The 21137-nt window shown below is 32.5% G+C and overlaps 1 protein-coding gene across 1 annotated transcript in view; it reads left to right on the top strand.

The window, feature by feature from the left end:
• LOC132741469 (E3 ubiquitin-protein ligase DZIP3-like) overlaps positions 1-20286 on the top strand; it is a 28849-nt gene extending 8563 nt beyond the window's left edge. Inside the window, exons 2-6 of the mRNA XM_060729639.1 lie at positions 6084-6528; positions 12374-12445; positions 18629-18877; positions 18947-19235; positions 20273-20286. Of these exons, the coding sequence (XP_060585622.1) occupies positions 6084-6528; positions 12374-12445; positions 18629-18877; positions 18947-19235; positions 20273-20286 (1069 nt within the window). The remainder of the gene's footprint in view (positions 1-6083; positions 6529-12373; positions 12446-18628; positions 18878-18946; positions 19236-20272) is intronic.
• Positions 20287-21137: the final 851 nt, after the last annotated feature.

Raw genomic sequence — 21137 nt, 5'->3', positions numbered from 1 at the left:
CTAAAGATGCTGATTTCGTAAACCTGTACCTCCTTAACCAAACAACACTGCTGCAGTTTCATTTGCATAACAGTACTGTACTGTACGTTAACATCATGTTGTCTTATTGATTTCACATTATTAACACTTGTCTTTCACATAGATACTGTAGCAACTTCATTGAAAAGGTCTACAAAAGAACATAACTATTTATAAAAATCAAATTGGTTTTATAGCTTGACAAGTAACAAAATTATTATTGACAATTGTTAGATCTATATATCTTCTGTCCGAAATCTGCACTGTCCGAAATGTCTGTACTAATATTTTTTAAAAAGAAAAGAAGGAAACGTTAAAGAAAATTGTACGTCATTTGCTAATCTGGCTACAGATGTGACAGGAGTTTTGTTAAACACACATATATACGTCGGATGTACTAAAATGAAAAGAAAACAACTAAAATAGCTTCTTCATAGAAATTATCAACATACTAAACTGAAAGTGATAGTTGCGTCCCTTGGATGTTAAAAAAGATTTAGCACTGTACATGTATAAACATGTACTCAAAGAAACATACGTTAGTTGAAAATTTCATTTGTTCAAATATTTGTGTTTGAAAGTCCTTGTCGGGAATTATGCGAAAATGGCCGCCATTTTTAAGATATATAACCTACTTACGACTGGTCTGGATTAAGCAGCTTTAAAGTTACAACGTTAATCTACGACGTTTTAGCTACGACCATATTGATAAAACAAGATGTAGCCGTAAGATCGGTCGTACGAACAAATCTTAGCTACGACCGGGCGTACGATCGTTGATAAAACGGCACCCAGTTATTCTGCAAAGTAATTTAAATAATCAATATGATATTGCATTCATGCTGTACCGATTGAAAACTGAAGTTGATTTACTATCATCATTAACTTGTTTTTTAATTTTCATATCTGTGTCTATTAAGAAAAAAAAAGAACTGATATATATTAGTGTTGAACGAGGCTTTGAAATTGGTATAATTTTATACTTTAACGTGAAGAAGTAATGGTTTATCAACCAGGATGCCGTTTTATCAACAAAGAGGGTCGTAACTGCGATATTATCTTAATACCGATACTTACGACCGAGCTTACGATTTCCACATCTATGAACATGGTCGTACGCCTCAGTCGCAGTTTAAACCATTTGTGGTCGTATGACCGTATAAACAGTAACCATACAGTCGAAAGTACATTTCAGTGTCACGTGATTTTCCGCGCACCTGTCAATGTAAACACGACTGCATTTTAAACGAAAGACGGAGTATGCCTCGTCGAAGTAGCTACAGAAAAAAATGTTTAATAATGGCAAACCGTTAGGGATGAGTAAAAATGACATTTACATATGTTTATGATGTTTCCTTATTAACTCAATTAAGTACACACGATAAGTATTTTTCTGTAAGAATGCGATTTCTTTTTCAATTTACATTGTATATCGATCTATATTTTATAATAAAACAGTTAATCATTGATAAAACAAATAGATACTTATTATTAATAAATAAGTCCTCCTTTTTGATGCATCTCTATATTTTGATTGGCAAATAATTTGTCAAATTATTTAAACGCTGTCCGCGTGATAAGTTAACAATTGCTTATCAAAGTGTTAGCGTCATTCTGATCATCCTTAAAAACGACTAAGGATACCATTAAATATCACTAATGACTATGTAATTATATCCCTTACACCCGTGTTTTTACAATACACAGATCGGTAACAGTATTCTAAATAAAAGTCAAAGTATGTGATAGTATACTTCATTATGATTGCCAACCGTATTGTATCTTGTCCTAACTGTGTGAGTAAAGAAAAGGCATTCCAAATACCAATACTAGTATTTTAAGATTTTTTTTACTTTGAACAAAGCGCTGTTGATGTTTGAATACAGAGACGCCCACACACCTGTGTTTTCATGACATTTAATAAGTTACAGGTGGCACAGTTTGAATTAAAAAATGTTTGTACAGGGCTCTTAGGTAAAATGCAAAACAACATCTGCAAACATAAGAAGTTAAATAATAGCTTTTCTTAGCTGAAAACAATTTGGCTGGCTTATTTGTGAATGTATTTACAGAACAGTAAGTTTTAGAATATTTCAAAGTCATTATTATTATTCCAGTATGACAATTATAAATAATACATGTTCAGAATTATTGTACATTATCTAGAAAATATCTTGAAACTAGATAAGAATATAAGAACAATATGTTTTAACAGTCAAAGGGCACTATTCAGACTAGAGCAGTTATAACATAATAAAATTATTAAGATGACTATAAATTCAGCACATTAAAGATGTATCTAAGATAGTAGTTTACCTACTTTAAATGACTGATATAAAATATTAAGTAATTTTAAACAATCAAACTTACAACATTGAAGTTTTAATGTGATAATTATATTTTAGAAAAGTATACTGTACATAAATGATTATCATTTATATCATATGAATTTATTAGGGAAAAGCAATATCTCTATTTTAATTTGGTCTATATTTATCATATAACAAGAAACGTGTTAAGTTAATGAATATTTTAATCACCATTGATTACATTTCACATGTTCCACCTTCATTTGTGTAAAATGAAGGCTAAGCTACCAACTTCACAAAAATGATAAAATAAAAAATCTCTCAAAGTGAGTTTTTTCTTTTTATATACATGTACCTTTAAATACAAATGTATCAAGAATAGTCTTAAAAACTTCATAATGTCCCGTTTTTATCATATTAAGGACATTTCTACAACTATACTTTCCGACTGCCAGGTCACTATAGAAAAAAAAAACTTTTTAAATGTGATTTTATGTAACTTTAAAATGATATGATATGTCTTGAAAAGTAAATTAAGAGTCGTTTTTCCAAACTTTTTCAACATAAAAATATTAGGACGCTTGGCCGCAAGGTCGCCAACTTCACAAAAATGATAAAACAAAAAAAAAAACTCTCAAAGTGATGTTTTCTTTTTATATATCCTTTAAATAACAAGAATTGTCTTTAGAACTTCATTAAATCCCGTTTCATTGTTTATATAACATTTCTACAACATTAAAATTTTAGGCCGCTGGGCCAGGCAGTAAAATGACAGAATAAAAAAATTGTCAAAGTGATTTCTTCTTCTTCTTCTTATATACCTTTTAAATATCAAGAAAAGTTTTAAGAGTTTCAATAAGTGCCGTTTTTATTGTTTTTATAAATCTCTACGACAGTAAAATTTCCGGCTCCCAGGCCCCTGGAAAACAATTTTTTTTATAAATATGACTTTTCTCTTATGTAACTTTTCGATGATAAGATATGTCTTGAAAACTTAATTTAGAGTCGTTTTAATTTCTTTGACATTGAAAATTTTAGGCTGTTAGGCCGCCGGGCCGCAAGGCTGCCAACTTCACAAAAAAGATTAAAAAACAAATTTTCGCAAAGTGATTTCTTCTTTTTATATATCCTCAAAATTTTCTTAAATAACAAGGATTATCTTTAGTACATCTTTAATTCTCGTTTTTTGTTTGTTTTATAACGTAACTATAAATTAAAAATTTAGGCCGTTAGGTCGCCAGGCCGCGGGCCGCTGAGCCGCCAGGTTTCCAACTTCACGCCGCCAGGCCGCTGGGCCGCAAGGCTGCCAACTTCACTCTGCCAGGCCGCTGGGCCGCTAGGTCACCAACTTCACACATCTGATAACATCTATGATTGTTTTAAAGTATTTTTCATAGAATTTGTTCAAATGAAATCTGTCCCATTTAGTTTTCATTAAATAGCACCCGCCAACATTAATAAGTTATAGTTAAAGTATATGAATGGAGTAAGTCACGGGGATATAACAGTAAATGGGCGACATTTCGGGATGTTTCTGCAAAAAATGTTGAGGTTTTCAGGCTGAGGCAATTTTTTTGCAGAAACATCCCGAGATATCGCCCAAACCACTGTTATTCCCCCGTAACTGACAAGTTTCATATATTATAACTGTTTTATAGCAATTTCATCATTTTTATATAAATCAGTAAGAAAAATATTATGTGCATTTCCCTTTCTTGTGCCCCTTTCACTTTTGTTTCAAATGGAAACCCCAGTTTAAATGAACCAATACCAGCTAATGCTTTCTACAGGACCTCACAGCTAGCTATATATAATAAGTCAGTGAGCGCAGCCGTTTAACATTTTACCCCATGAGCATATTGCAAAAAATGGCCGTTTTCATTGAAAAGCCTCCTGTTACAAGTTCAAACTGCTATGAAACTATGAAACATGCATCAATACTAATGAAACTTGGCACAAATGTTGACTGAACCATAGCCTATGTAACAGCATGCTCAATCGTAAATTTCCTATTACCATTGCAACGGGGGTACGTCTCAAAATTGCGAAAAAATCACTATTTTGCATTGTTTTTTTTTCATCAAAACTGATTTCAAAGTGTTGCAACTTCTCAATGAATTGAGATAGAGTAAAGGGCTTTTTAGCGTCGGTTACTAGTTACCTTAAGATCGACCTGAGGCCATTTTTAGCCTGTCATATGTCCGAAATTTTCTTAACGATGAGGGGGACTACCGCCCCTCATCAAACCCCCCAAACAGAAGGGGGCACATCCCTCTTCTGGCAACCCCCTGATGTACCATTTTGATGGGGGCGGCGCCGAAAAAGTGGTCACTTTTTTTAACAATATTTCTCAAACGAAAAACAGTGTTTGGGGCCTAAATAGGGCATTTTTCACTCGATCAATATGATCTGACCTTGATTTTTCTTATCATGAATATTCATCTTTGCAAGGCATAGATTATGTTAAAGACATAATTAAGCAAACTGTTTTATAAGGGAAAAAATTACAAAGTTAGTGAAAAAATTTATTGAATGTATAGGTTTATTTCAAGTTTGTATATGTGGAACAGAACATGCATTTTGATTATTATAAGGAAACTATATTGATATGTATATATTCGATATGTACGTTAGCATGTCTGAGCACGGTCCGTTGTTCAATATTCCGAGGAATAGTCTGAGGAGGATTTTTTGTGTTTCCTCCGTGCATGCCCACGGATTCTACGGTTCCTCTTACATTTAAAAAAGATAAAAAGGAGTTTTACGCAGGCGGCCAGTATTCATGTGACGAATATACGATCGAACCTGTTGAGTTTTGTTTAATTTACATTTTATCATGAAATGTCTTGGACATAGTACAACAGTTTTGATTGTGATATGCTTTATACATATGTATTTCTCATTGTGATATTTCCTCCTGTTATAACGATCTCGTAATAATATAACCTCGCTACAATGCACAGCATAGTTGTTTGTTTATTGCAAGTTAGAGTAAGACCAATTGAATTGAGTTTTTTCCTATATGAATCAAGTGAAAAAAAAACTGTACTGCTTTATATCAATACAGTTTTCAAATCCTAAATGGAAGAGTACAGAGTATAATTAGTCAGAAAGAACAAAGAAAAAGCTCAAATCCATGCGACCACAATACTTAATTTAATCGAATGCTTTGACCTTAGTTATAGTTTCTATGTGAAACCAGTAGTATCAGATATATGACTATACAACTTAACAAATTGAATAAGAGTTACACTATTTAACTATTTATATTGTAGACACTCTAAGCTCTGTTTATTTTTTGTATTTGAACTGTTATCTTTATAACAAAAGATAATGAGGAAGTATTCATGTTTTATCATTATTTATGTCACCATCGATTATTGTTTTACCAAACTTCAACAAAACGGGCGTAAGTGTCATCCCAAACTACAATAAATGAAATTAAATTTAGTTTTGAAGTATTTTCTATTAGATCTTTATTCTAAATTGATCACATAAAATGATTATTGAATCACTTTATCTTAATAGATAACTGCAATTGTTACTTATTATAAAATGAATTAGAATAATAGGGTCTAAATCTAAATAATTTTACAGAAACACAATCCAAAACAATTTCATTTAAAATATCGAGATAACTAACATAAATTGTCTATATTATTATGATTACCATTCTTAGCATAACAACATGTATAAGATTATGTTTAGAGCAATTGTTTGATTTCTAAAATAACTTGTACGTTTCATCTTTAATAGGTGTGGATATAACACAGATGTAACACATCAAGAAGTAAACGAAATGGCAACCGGAGGTCAACCTCAGACGCCAGACAACCGTATATTTTTGTTTCGGTTACAAATACTCGTCATTGATGGTGGCCTCCTGATATTGAGAAATATACTAGACCAGTCCCTGACATCTCAATGCATAACGTTCAGTGCGTGCTTGAATCAAGAAAAGTCAACAATAACACGTTTGAAAAGCCGCGGCGTTATAACCCAGGTCCAATATGACATGTTGTTTCCAGCAGGTGGTAAAGTACAAACTTCGTCAGATTTGGACATCACGCTTATCATTTGTCTTCTTAGAAACTTGAAATGTTTCGGATTAAATAGAAAATTTGACTGGAATGCAACACCAGCACCAACCGATGTAACAATGGAGGCAGACATATGTCGCTTAAAGGATTTCCGAAATAAAGTAAGTGTGTTATGAAAACGTCAATTCGAAAGGCTTGGCAATACAAAAGAATAAAAGTAAATCTTTCATACATTAACAATATAAATGTCTACGTATTTTAAAAGTATTGAATTTCTTCAAAAGTTTAACTTAAAAATAATTTAATCAATCATCATGCGTAAGCACACTTTATTATAAAAGTTCAACTTTTAATATTGTCTAGACAAGAACTTATTTGGTGTGATGCATAGTCACGATAGCTGTGCAGTCGTACTGAAAAGGTTATATTAGCATGAACATCTTAAACATGAACATTTTTATTTTTTTTATTCGACATTTCCGATGCATTTGTTTCGAGCTATCATTACTGTCATGAATAATTCCGGGATTTTATTTATGTCAACAGCATTATCCAAGGTTATATTGCAATAATCAAATAGGCTCAGATATTACTACCATCATAAAAATAACCAACTGATAAAACTGAGATGATGAAACAATCCTAGATTAACCTGACGTCAAGAAACAATCCGAGATAAAACTGCAATTATAAATCCAAGAAAATAATGCGGCCATTAAAGAATCCAAGATAATACTGACGCCAATAAATAATCCAAAATATTACTGCCGTCATGAAACAATTCGAGCTCATAATGCTATTAAGAGACAATCGGAGATAAAAAAGACGTCAATAAAATAATCCGAGACATTACTGCAGTCATGAAACAATCTGAGATAATACTGCTATCAAGAAACAATCCGAAATAATACCGCTGTCAAGAAACAATCCGATATAATACTGCTATCAAGAAGCAATCCGAGATACTAGTAGTACTGCAGTCAGAGAAATAATCCGAGAAAATACTGAAACAATGAAAATGAATCAAAGCTAATAATGCCGTAATGAAAGAATCAGAGATAACACTGCCACTATGAAAGAATCTGATATAAAACTGCTGCTATGGAACAATCCGAGATAGTATTCCCTTATGAAACAGTCCGAGGTATTACTGCTGTCATAAAACCATACTAGGTAATACTGCCGTCAAGAAAACAATCCGAGAATATACTGCCGTCATGAAATAATCAGAGCTAAAAATGCTGTCATGAAAGAATCCTAGGTAATACTGCCGTCTAGAAAACCATCCGAGATAATACTGCCGTCATAAAACAAGTAATATAAAACTGCTGCAATGAAAAAATCCGACAAAAACTGCCGTCATGAAACAATCAGAGATAAAATTGCCGCCAAGTAACTCAGAGATTATACTGCCGTCTTAAAACAAGTAGGGATAAAACTGCCGCAATGAAAAATCTGACAAAATACTGCCGCCATAAGACAATCCTAAAAAATGCTGCCAAATACCAATCCGAGATAATACTGCATTCATAAAACGATCCGAGATAATACTGCCGCCATGAAACAATCCAATGTAATACTGACGTAATGAAACAATAAAAGATAAAACTGCAATCATGAAACAAAAAGAGATAATACTGCTGCCGATAAACAATCCGAAATATTACTGCCGTCATGAAACAATTAGAGAAAATATTGCCGTCATTAAACAATCCGAGATAATACTGCCGTAATGAACCAATCCGAGAATATACTGCCGTCATGAAATAATCAGAGCTGAAAATGCTTTCATGAAACAATCCTAGATAATACTGCCGTCTAGAAAACAATCCGAGATAAAACTGCCGTCATAAAACAAATAATATAAAACTGGCGCAATGAAAAAATCCGACAAAAACTGCCGTCATGAATCAATCAGAGATAAAACTGCCGCCAAGTAACACAGAGATTATACTGCCGTCTTAAAAGAAATAAGGATTAAACTGCCGCAATGAAAAAATATGACAAAATACTGCCGCCATAAGACAATCCGACTAAAAACTGCTGCCGAATACCAATCCGAGATAATACTGCAATCATACAACAATCCGAGATAATACTGCCGTCATGAAACAATCCAAGATAATACTAGCGTAATGAAACAATAAAAAATAAAACTGCCGTCATGAAACAATTAGAGATAAAACTGCAGCCAAGAAACAATCCGAGATAATACAGTCGTCATCAAACAAATAGAGACAATACTGCAGCCAATAAACAATCTGAAACATTACAGCCGTCATGAAAGAATTCGAGAAAATATTGCCGTCATGAAACAATTTGAGATAATACTGCCGTAATGAAACGATAAAAGATAATACTGCCACCAATAAACAATTTGAGATAATACTGCCGTGATACAAAAACCATGGATGATACTGCCGCCAAATAACAATCCGAGATAAAATTGCAGCCATAAAACAATCAGAGATAACAATGCCTCCAATAAACAATCCAAGATACATCTGCCGTCATGAAACAATCCGAGATAATAATACAGTCATAAAACAGTCAGAGATTATCCCCCGGCCAATAACAATTCGAGATAATACTACAGTCATAAAACAATCAGAGATAATACTGCCGCCAAGCAAAAAATCCGAGATAATACAGCAGTCATTAAACAACTATAGATAAAACTGCTCTCATTAAACAATCAGAGATGATACTACAGCCGAATAACAATCCGAGTTAATACTACAGTCAAGAAACAATCCGAGATAAAACTGAAGTCATACAACAAATAAAGATAATACTGCCGTCATGTTACAATTTGAGATAATACTGCAGCCAAACAATAATCCAAGATAATAATGTCGTCATAGAACAAATAGATATTACTGCCGCCAAGAAACAATCCGAGAAAATATTGCGGTCATGAGACAATAAAAGATAAAACTGCCGCCCTGAAATAATCCGACATGATACTGTTACCAAGGACAATTAGAGATAATACTGCCGTTCTAAAACAACAATAGATGATGCTCCCGCCAAATCACAATCCGAGATAATACTGCAGTCATAAGACAATCAGAGATAACACTGCCTTCAAGAAACAATCCGAGTTAATACTGCCTTCATGATAAAATAAGGGATGACACTGCCTCAAAGAAACAATACGAGATAAATTTGCCGTCATGAAACATTCCGAGATAATGCTGCAGTCATAAAACAGTCAGATATTATCCCCCGGCCAAATAACAATCCTAGATAATAATGCAGTCATAAAAAAATCAGAGATAATACTGCCACCAAGAAACAATCCGAGATAATACTGCATTTATAAAACAATCCGAGATAAAACTGCTGTCATGAAACAATGCAAGAAAATACTGACGTAATAAAACAATAAAGATAAAACTGCCGTCATGAAACAATTAGAGATAAAATTGCAGCCAAGAAACAATCCGATATAAACCTGTCGTAATCAACAAATAGAGATAATACTGCCGCCAAGAAACAATCCGAAATATTAATGCCGTCATGAAACAATCAGAGAAAATAATGCCGTCACGAAACAATCCGAGATAATACTGCCTGAATGAAACAATGAAAGATAAGACTGACACCATGAAATAATCTGACATAATACTGCCACCAATAAACAATACGAGATAAAACTGCCGTCATACAAAAACCATAGATAATACTGCCACAAATAACAATCCGAGAAAATATTGCCGTCATAAAACAAGAAGAGATAACAATGCCTCCAAGAAACAATCCGACATACATCTTCCGTCATGAAAAAATCTGAGATAATAGTATAGTCACAAAACAGTCAGAGATAATCCTCCGGCCAAATAACAATCCGAGATAATACTACAATCAAGAAACAATCCGAGATAAAACTGAAGTCATACAACAAATAGAGATAATACTGCCATCATAATACAACCTGAGATAAAACTGTAGCCAACAAACAATACGAGATAATACTGCCATCATGAAACAATAAAAGATAATACTGCCGTAATGAAACAATAAATGGTAAAACTGCCGTCACGAAACAATAAGAGATAATACTGCAGCCAAAAAATAATCCGATAAAATATTGCATCATGAAACTGCCGCCATGAAATAATCCAACATTATACTGCCACGAAGGACAATCCGAGATAATACTGCCGTCATAGAACAACCATAGATGATGCTGCCGCGAAAAAAAATCAAGATAATACTGCAGTCATAAAACAATCAGAGATAACACTGCCTCCAAGAAACAATCCGAGCTAAATATGCCGTAATGAAACAATCCGAGATAAAACTGCAGTCATAAAACAGTCAGAGAAAATACTGCCCCCAAGAAAAAATCTAAGATAATACTGCCGTCATGATACAATCAGACATAACACTGCCTCAAAGAAACAATCCGAGATAAATTTGCCGTCATGAAACAATCCGAGATAATACTGCAGTCATAAAACAGTCAGAGATTATCCCCCGACCAATATCAATCCTAGATAATAATGCAGTCATAACACAATCAGAGATAAAACTGCTGCCAAGAAACAATCCGAGATAATACTGCAGTCATTAAACAAATATAGAATGATAAAACTGCTCTCATGAAAAATTCAGAGATAATACTGTAGCCAAATAACAATCCGAGATAATACTGCAGTCAAGAAACTATCCGAGATAAAACTGCAGTCATGAAACAATCCGGGATATTACTTCAGGCATGAAATAATCTGAGATGTTACTGCAGTTATGAAAGAATCTGAGATATTACTGCCGTCAGTTATGAATTCGAGATATTACTGCAGTCAAGAAACAATCCGAAATAATACTGCGTCAAGAAACAATCAGAGATGATACCATCGTCAAGAAACAATCAAAGATAGTACTATACTGCCCACTTGAAACAATCCAAGATAATACTGCAGTCATGAAACAATCCGAGATAATACTGCCGTCATGAAATAATCCGAAATAATAATGCCGCTATAAAACGTTCCGATATAATACCGCGTCATGAAACAATCAGAGATAATAACATCGTCAAGAAACAATCCAAAATAGGACTGCCGACATGAAACAATCCGAGATAATACTGCAGTCATGAAACAATGCGAGATAATACTGCAGTCATTAAATAATTAGAGATAATACTGCAGTCATGAAATAATCCGAGATAATACTGCCGTCATGAAATAATCCGGAATATTACTGCAGTTTTGAAACAAGCCGAGCTTTCCTTTTCGTCATGTGACTATCCAAGCTTTTCCTGCCGCCCTGAAACATCCGAGCTAACTATCCGAGCTTTGATTGTCGTCATGAAATAATTCGTAGTAATGCTGCAGCCTTGAGACAATCCGAGATGTTATGTCAGTCATGATTTGGTTCCTAGTGCAATTGACGTTTAAGACCGCAAATTTTAACATTTCTTTTTAATTAATGAATTGATTGTCTTCATGCTTGAACACAATATATAGATATTTTGACAAAATCTTAGAACATACCATATTTAACTTGAACTTGTCTCATAAATTACATTGACCTTCAAGAACATAGTTTTGCATAACTTTGTAGTGATTTTCCTTTTGTACTTTTTCCATAGAATGTTTTACATTGTTACAGTTTACTTAGTATGGGCTTTTAAACTTCGTTTATATCTTATTCACAAGAAGTGCGTTGTGATGTTCTCTACATATCATATTCTTTGAGTGTTATTCCCTGCATTTTGTCGAAAACAAAACCTGTTTAACAAAATACACGTAAAACAATTCTTTTGGATAGTTTACACTCTAACGTACTGTGGACGTAAAAGGGGTATATAACAAATTATTACTTTCATCAATGCCTGCCGTGACAATAGGGTATGTGTTGTTGTTGTTTATTTTGTTTTGGAATGTGGGGGGGTGTGGTCTTTAGACGGGAAGGAGTGAAGGCTGCTTTTGTTACCTAAGATTTTGGTAATTTTAGTTCTTATTTCAGCTAAATCATATTGGGTTTTTATTTCAGATAAGTCATATATCAACAACGACTGCAATACAACAAAATGATTTTACAGCTTGGTGGACTGATATTGAACAGGTGAGCACATTTCGCTTTCATAGTATTATTATTATCATCTTTGAAACCTTTCAATCCATTTTTAAATGAACAAGGAGTATTATATTCTGTAAGTAATGTCTTCTCTGTTAACATGTCAGTGGATGAATTTAATGCATATATAAAGATGCTTTGCACTGCGTCGAAATAAGCGAAAAATTTCATACGAACCAATATCACTGTATTGAAATAATTTAAAGCACTGCTCGCTGATGTATTTAGACGTGTGACGGGACTGAAAATGGTTTTCGTTTTTGTTCCAGTTCCATTTGATGTAGGTCTCCGTTGCTTCCAGAACAATTATTTTAACTATGAACAGTGACTAAATATGGAAAAAGCAACGGTTTTCAATAATATCGGGCTAATACAATTTTGAGTTCGCCTCAGAGATAATTACTTATTTCGTTATCCATTAAACAGCCAAATTTGATCTATGTAAGAAATTAAATTCTATGTTATAAACTTTACGTTCTCAGTAGAGTTTCTTTAATTGTAAAATAATTTTGGAAATTTTGGAAATCTCCAAATCTGATTTAGAGTTATCTCTGCGAAAGCTTTGTGTATTTAGATAAAAAAAAAAACATTTACTCTTTTCAAGAATCAGTCCTTTACGTTCGTCACGATTTTCAGGTGTCAATAACGTTTTTCCAGTAATTTCATTTCGTTTTAATTTACAAGGATCAGTAATTCCAGTCCTTCAAAATTTTTAAGTACAAATTATTTTAGTGTAGTCCAAGAAATCCGTGCATAAAATAGGGTTATTGTGCAGCTATTGTGAAAAGCATGTAACTTGGCACACTTGTTGGTTGATACAATTCTTTGAATTTAAGCCTTGTATCTGGGTTGTGCGAATACAATATGGCCGCGAAACTCCGAGATGGCCGCCATATATTAAAATTTTCAGAATAGTTTAGTATATCAGCTTAAGTCATAAGTGGAACAGTATGAAATAGGCCCAATTCATTAAATTACACAGTGATGCATATTCAAGCCTCGGATCCAGGTTGTGCAAATCCAAGATGGCTGCCAAAATCCAAGATGGCCCCCCCCCCATATATGAACATTTTCAGAATAGTTTAGTATTTCAGCTTGAGTTAGTACTAGAACAGTATGAAACATCACCAATGCGTTAAATACACATTAATTTATGTTAAAACCTCTGATCCAGGTTATGCAAATCCAAGCTGGCCGTCATATATTAAAATTTTCAGAATATTAAAGTTTTTAAGCTGTTAAGTCATGACAGGTCAGTTTGAAATAGAATCACTTTACTTTTTTACACATTTATTTCAATTCAAGCCTCGAATCTAAGTTGTGCAAATCCAAGATGGCTCTAAAAATCCAAGATGGGCACCATAATAAAATTTTCAGAATGTTTTTTTTTTCTCTCAGCTCTTGTCAATTATATAGCAGTATAAAATAGCAACGAATTATAATTATTCTATTAATTATTTATTTATATTCAAGCCTCGGATCTAGGTTTTGCAAATCCAACATGGCCGTCAAAATCCAAGATGGCCGACATATTCAATTTTTTTATTTTTTTTTATTTTTAGTTTTTCAGCTATAATCATTTTCAGATTAGTATAAAATAGCAAAAAATCATTATATTACATGCTTGTTAAACATATCAGCATGAGGATAATCTGTTAGCAATATCAACATGGCTGCCAAAGTTAAATATGACTGCAAAACCTTATATAATTATGAAACTGTTTTAAAACGTCCGTTTCATTTTTCATATTGAAACATGCTCATAATTGAACTGTCTCAGATTTATTTTTAAAAACTATTTTTACTTGATTTTAGAACACAATTAAAGAAATAAAGAATACTTGTGGTTAAACCATTTCATAATTTATTACCTGCCCTTGAATAAGAATAGCTTTGCTAGTTTAGGTAATTTCTGGGATCAAACTAAGGAGTGTCTTATTCCATGGTTTAATATGTAGCTATTTCAATGATTAGATATGTAGCTGACCACCTATTGGGTCCTTATGCAGAAAATAAAGGAATGGTATAGAACATTTTGTATATCTATACCAACAGCTTTGCATTTTTTGCTTAAAAGAAAGCACTTAATAATGATTTTAGAGAATTCAAAGCTATGACATTTGAATTTAACCCAAAAGTTTTTGTACAAGTTTATGTTCTGAGTCAAAAGTGACAAGTTCTTAGAAAATTGTTTTCGGATACCACATGTACTAGGAGAGTAAATTGCAGAAAATGTTAGAAATATTGATACACATGTATATTGATATTTAAACATTAACATCGGGTCGTTTTTATACAAAATTAAGCAAGGTACTGTTTTAAAGTGTTATCAACAAACACTGATCAGTAAAAACAAGTAAAATTAAATAAATATCCATAATTAACACCCATTGATCTAGTACAGAATCATGGTCCAGTAAAGGTCAATTAATTAAGTTTTATTATTATGATTCTAAAAGGTGTTTACAGTAACTATCACAAAAGAAATAAAAGAAAGGAAAAATAGAAATAAAAAAAAGTTAAACAAATGAAGGGCTTCATTAATTCCCAACAACCAATAAAAAAAACTCATTAGTTAAGCTAAGTAAAGTATGCATGATTTCACAAGTTCTTATGTACTGTACTTTTATCACAGTTGTGGAAAGAAGAAAACAAACATATTTAATCATTTAATCTAAGTAAATTACAACAGTTATAATTTGCTAAAGCTTTTTAAAACGTTTTTGAAATAAAGAAAATAAATAAACAAAAAATAAAAAGCAACAATTTGTAATATCAAGAAAGACACATGTGTATGAAAGGTTTTATCTGGTTTTTCAACTGCAATAAAGCATAAAATGGCGAAATGTAAGCAGTGTGACATAGTTTTTGACCCCAGGTGACCCATATCTAAACTTGACCTTGAAATCACCAAAACAAACTTTTATACCAATTTCCAGGATTCTATTTTATCGAAACAGTAGCCACAAGAGTATTAACAAGATTTTTTCTATTTTAGCTCCTGTGGCCTAGTTTTTCATTCAAGATGACCCATGTTCGATCTCATCTAAGCAATTACCTAGACAAGCATCTTGACAAAGTTTGATGACAATTGAGTCAAAAAATGTGACAACTACAGTGTTTACATGTTTTTTTCCATACTTGGGTGGTGTGACCTTGTTTTTCTATTTTCAGCTCATGTGACCTAGTTTTTCATCCGAGATGATCAATGTTCAAACTCATTCAAGTAATTACCTAGGCAAGCATCCTGACAAAGTTTGATGATGATTGAGTCAAAAATGTGACCACTATAGTGTTAACATTTTTTTCTATTTTTAGCTATTGTGACCTTGTTTTTCATCCGAGACAAGATCCTGACAAAGTTTGATGATGATTGAGGCAAAATGTGACCGTTAAGGGTGTTTACGAACAAGTGTGGACCGACGACGGACCAAAGTCGACGGACATTCAGTTGAGCTAAAAATCAAAGATATTCTTTTTGTTGATTTCTCTGATTTACGAATTCACAAGACCTTGCCAAAATGATGACATAACTAGAGTCTGATTCCGTTACCTATGACACAAAATGTGTTGCTTAAATCACTCATGAAAAACGTACTTGCAGCTGCAGTAAGACGATCACAAAAATGCTACAAACTAAATTTATTTAAAAATAATTTGAGAGACAGGGTTTCAAAGAACCCCCTTACCACTCAAACACTAATTAATATACTACTAATTTATATAATAGTAATCCATACTGAACATTTGGTCCGGATAAGCTTAAGAATTATGTGCACCTAAATATACAATCCAATAGAGGATTAAGTCACCCTTTTCGTGCATTAACAGACCTTATTCTACGGGCTCAGGATTTACTTCTACAGATGTTGATGCCCAAAAACGTGTAAGAGTCATTCGTGTATGAAAGGATACCACTGAGTTGGTAATTCTACAATATGTTGTTTTCCATATAAAGAAACTTGTTTTGTATTGATTTTAACTTGCTTATATGTTATGTTTTGATAATATGGTAGCTGGGGTCATCATTGAAATCAGCGGTTTTGCATGTTGTCATAATCACGCACATTAACAAGAGCTTTCAGTATGACATCATAGATTGCTTGACTGTTCTCAGCGCTTGAGAGCTAAACAAGAACCTAGATAACGAATAATTCTCTATATAATTCTGTCAAAATCCATGATAGAGTTATTGGCCTTTAACAGTGACCAATTATGTTCACAAAAAGTGTATAAGGTCTTAACCTATTCCATTATGTAATTTTTAATGCAAAACCTTAGCTAAACTATAAAGCTGACGCCTTTTGTGTACAATATCGCTACCTATTCTTCGTATTAAGCTAATAAAAGCGTTCCCATTGTTATCCATAAATGCAAGTTTTTTCTCTGTGAATGAACACCTGTGTTTGCAGTTTTATGCAGCAATCCCAGTTTATTAGTCTCTTATATGGATGAAAAGTGTTGATCATAAAAAAAATCTTTGTTTTATAGAAATTTGTCCAAAAATCATAATTTAATGAAGGCCATCTTGGATTTTGAATTATTTTGAATTTTCGTCTGCTGCTTCTAAAGCATTTTTCAAAGAACTTACTTTTATTGATCTACAATGTCAATTTAAATCATGTAAATTACTCATGCCATAAATAACTACATTTTGCCATGTCCAATGTACATTGTACATTTTGACGGCCATCTTGGATTTTTGAAAATTGGATCCCGGGCTGAAATAAATTTTTATACTATTTCCTGCAATCATGCCACGTTTCATGCTTTTCACAGAAGGTGCACAATTATTTATTGGACTAGTGCGTTACACTTTCAGGTGACCAGTTATATCAAGTATCAAATTTTAAAGTATCAGTAATTCCAATGTATCGCCATTTTCAAGTTTCGGAAAATTTCAGTGCTTTATAGTGTTTTACAATTTCAGGTTTCAAGTTCATTCAGTGCTTCCCAATTTTCAGGATTCCCGTAATTTCGAAAATTCACGATTTAAGGGTTTCCAATATCTCAAATGCGTCACAGTTTTCAGGTTTTCCAATATTTTGAGTTCTTCAATTTTTTTGGGGTTTTAAAGTTTTTTTCAAGGGCTGCTAAAATTTATGTTTTAGTAATTCCCCAATGCTTTCTTTTTTTAAATTTTTCCATTTCCCATTCAATTGCTTAAAAATTTAAGTTTTCCCGGTTTAATTACATATTTTTTCAAAGTTTTCCCATTACATATTTTTTTCGTTTCTAGTTTTTTCAGTGTTTTTAAATTTCCAGGTTTCAAATACTTTCCCAGTGCTTCAAATGTTTGTTTTTTAGTATTTTGGTGCGTCACTAAAAAATTTTAAGATATTTTAAAGGGTTTTAAAAGAGAGCCCTTCCCAAGTTTTTCCCTGGTGTTGTTTAATTAGCCACCCCCCCTTTGGGGGTTTTTTGGATTTTCTTATTTGGGGCTTAAAATTTAAAAGAAACCCAAATTGGAAATTAAAAAAATCTTTCCCAGAAACAGTCATCAAGTGCCCTTTAGCCAAAATAGTCCCATAAAAAATTGAAAATTCCCCAAAAACCAAACCTTTTAAATTTTCTGTAGCTCAAATTTCTTTCCAAAGAAATTTTTAGTGACTTTTTAAGGGCCTTTCTTGACTTTCCTGCAACCAGTGGGGGCCCTTTTCAAAGAACCGTTGCCCTTTAAAGGAGAAAACCAGGGGACTTTAAAAAACCCTTTTACATTTTTTAAGCAGAAACCCCAATTCCACATTCAGCCTTTCTTTTTCCTTAGCAAACCTTGTGTTTCTTAGCAGCAAGTGTTTTTCTTCAATCATTGATGTTCCAAGGCATTCTTAAATAATTGATATTTTTTCTTAGCAATAACAACCTGTAAACTTATTTAAATTTGCACGATTTGAAATGCAGTTATCACCTCTGTGATATCAGTATAAGATTTGGACTTAATATCTGCTTTTCATTCATAGTAAACAGTGTTAATTGTTACTTGTCATCAAGATCCTTTATAATGAGGAGAGCGATGTAAGGGTCATCATGACTCTCTTGCTCAGAAAATTTGATTTTATGTCTAATATTTTTATAAACAGATAATTTATCGGGTTAACATCTTCGATAAACATATAGATCATCAAACCCCGGATCTGAAATGATAAAGTTGTTATTAAATTCCGGTTTTAGATACTTGTTCGTCAAAGTTCTCCGGCTGTGAATATTCAGCAAACAATTGCCGAATTCAAAACTATCCCTCTTGATCTGAAAGAAGAAAGAAGGATACAGGAAGAAATAAAAAAGTGGAAGGACTATGAAGCCGATGTTGACCGACTGAAACAGGAAATGACAGACGTGAAAGAAAATGTAACTGATGTGAAGAAAGACCTTGAAGACGTAAAGGAAAATGTAACTTATGTACAGAAAGACCTGGAAGACGTAAAAGAAAATGATACTGCGGTGAAGAAAGACCTTGAAGACGTAAAAGAAAATGTAATTGGTATGAAGAAGGACCTTAAAGACGTAAAAGAAAATGATACTGCAGTGAAGAGAGACCTTGAAGACATAAAGGAAAGTGTAACTGAAGTGAAGAAAGACCTTGAAGACGTAAAAGAAAATGATACTGCAGTGAAGAGAGACCTTGAAGACATAAAGGAAAGTGTAACTGAAGTGAAGAAAGACCTTGAAGACGTAAAAGAAAATGATACTGTCGTGAAGAGAGACCTTGAAGACATAAAGGAAAATGTAACTGAAGTGAAGAAAGACCTTGATGAGATAAAAACACGGAAATGGGCAGGTTTGTTATTTTTTATCTGAAATATTTTATTGTTCCGGTCTGACAATTATCTTAAAATAATCTTGACAGGTTCGGCCAATTTTGCTAAAATTTGTATGATTTTGTAATCAATAAACTGAGCCGGTGTCGCGTAATTATCACACGCGTGGTATATTACCACGCGTGTGATTATTACGCAGGGTCGTAATTATCACACGGTTTGGGGTAGTGCCGTGATAATCACACGGACGGTATTAAATTTACATTAAATATTCTTGAATTGTATATCATTTTTTTCCTAAATGATTTCCGCGTCTAATGGTGTAAATTTTATTAAAAAGCTATGATTTTCCACCGCATAGGGGTATCTTAAAGTGTAAACTTAAGACAGAAAATGTTCTTTCCTAAATATCAGCGTGCAATCTTTCGATACAGACATTAATATAAATAATGCCTGATACAATTGAAAAATATGTTTTAGTTTAGGTTTCTGTGTTTCAAAATAGTTCAAAAAAAGTCTGTTTCATGGATTTCTCTCCGTTTTTTTATTATTTATATTAGTCCCCCTTTTTAGCTGAAATATGTTAAGTCTTATCTATTTGCGCTTTGTGTGTTTGCATGCAATTCAAGAAAATAGTAAAATCCAAAATTAAATGAAAAGAATAAATTAATTAAAAAAATAAATAAATAAATAAATAAATAAATAAATAAATAAATAAATAAACAAACAAACAAATAAATAAATAAATAAATAAATAAAAAAATAATAAATAAATAAATAAATAAATAAACAAACAAACAAACAAACAAACAAATAAATAAATAAATAAAAGGTAGACTCGAAATGGCAAAGATCTAGTTATAGTAATGGTGTGAAAAAGGGTTAAGTATACGGAAAGCAGAGTCCATGAAGGTTTGAATTCTTTTTTAATTGGCATGACATTTCCATAATATTGAACTTATATAAAAACCTCGTTCCGTTTTGATACACCAAAGAATGTATTTGCTGTCGATTGACTCATGAACCTGAAAAAAGTGTTGATCTGTATAACTTCCAGGTTATATTTGTTGATTATGAACTTTCCCGCTATAGTTTATATATTGTGTGATATTTATATATGGTTCTTAGCCTCGTTTATTATGTTTATTGCAAATGTATTATTACCTCATGTTGTCATGATCTGAGTGGAATAAAGAATAGAATAGCAAAGTAACTCAGAAATGTGTCAGGGATATGTTTGAGAAAAAATTGTCAATTATTTCAGAAATATCCATTACATAATTATATATCATTATAAAGTTTTTCAACAAATAAGACATCAACACTATTTCAGTAGTTTATGAAAAAAAGAAAAATTGCTTTCGTATTTCATATAATAAATATGAAATTTTCTCAATACAACAGTTTTCACGTGAAATGTAAAAAAGGCACAATTAAGGATTCGCGCTAATAACATAATATAATATGATATAAAGTAAGTTAAATTCAGTATATGTTAAAACTAGCTCTTATTATTCATCAGTGTACCTTAAGAATTTGATAACACATCTTCTAATCTTAAGGTAAAAGATAAATTGGTGCAGGTTGATGCTGGCTAAATAGTCCGAAATGAAGAGGAAACATGTAGCGTATATAATAAGGGTTTAGTTGTTTCAATGCTACTAAATGACGATAACCCCCTCTTAGTAACAAAAAGCTTTTCATTGGTGTTGGTGATGAATTTCGCTCTAGTGGTGGTGTGTACTTACCGTTGATGGGATCATATATACATAATCAGACATTCCCTCGGTAATACAATTTTTTTCCAAAATGGTTTTCCGCAATATAATTTCTTTTTCAAAATACCAGGCACTTTATGGGATTTCTTTTTTATGACCACAAAGACGACCAATTTCGTTAATGAATAATCATAGTTTTTTTTA

The sequence above is a fragment of the Ruditapes philippinarum genome, unplaced genomic scaffold, assembly GCF_026571515.1.
Source record: "Ruditapes philippinarum isolate M1 unplaced genomic scaffold, ASM2657151v2 ctg1492_1_1_1_1, whole genome shotgun sequence".
Lineage (NCBI taxonomy): Eukaryota > Metazoa > Mollusca > Bivalvia > Venerida > Veneridae > Ruditapes > Ruditapes philippinarum.
Note: the sequence above shows the minus strand (reverse complement) of the source record. Positions and strands in the feature narration are given on the sequence as shown.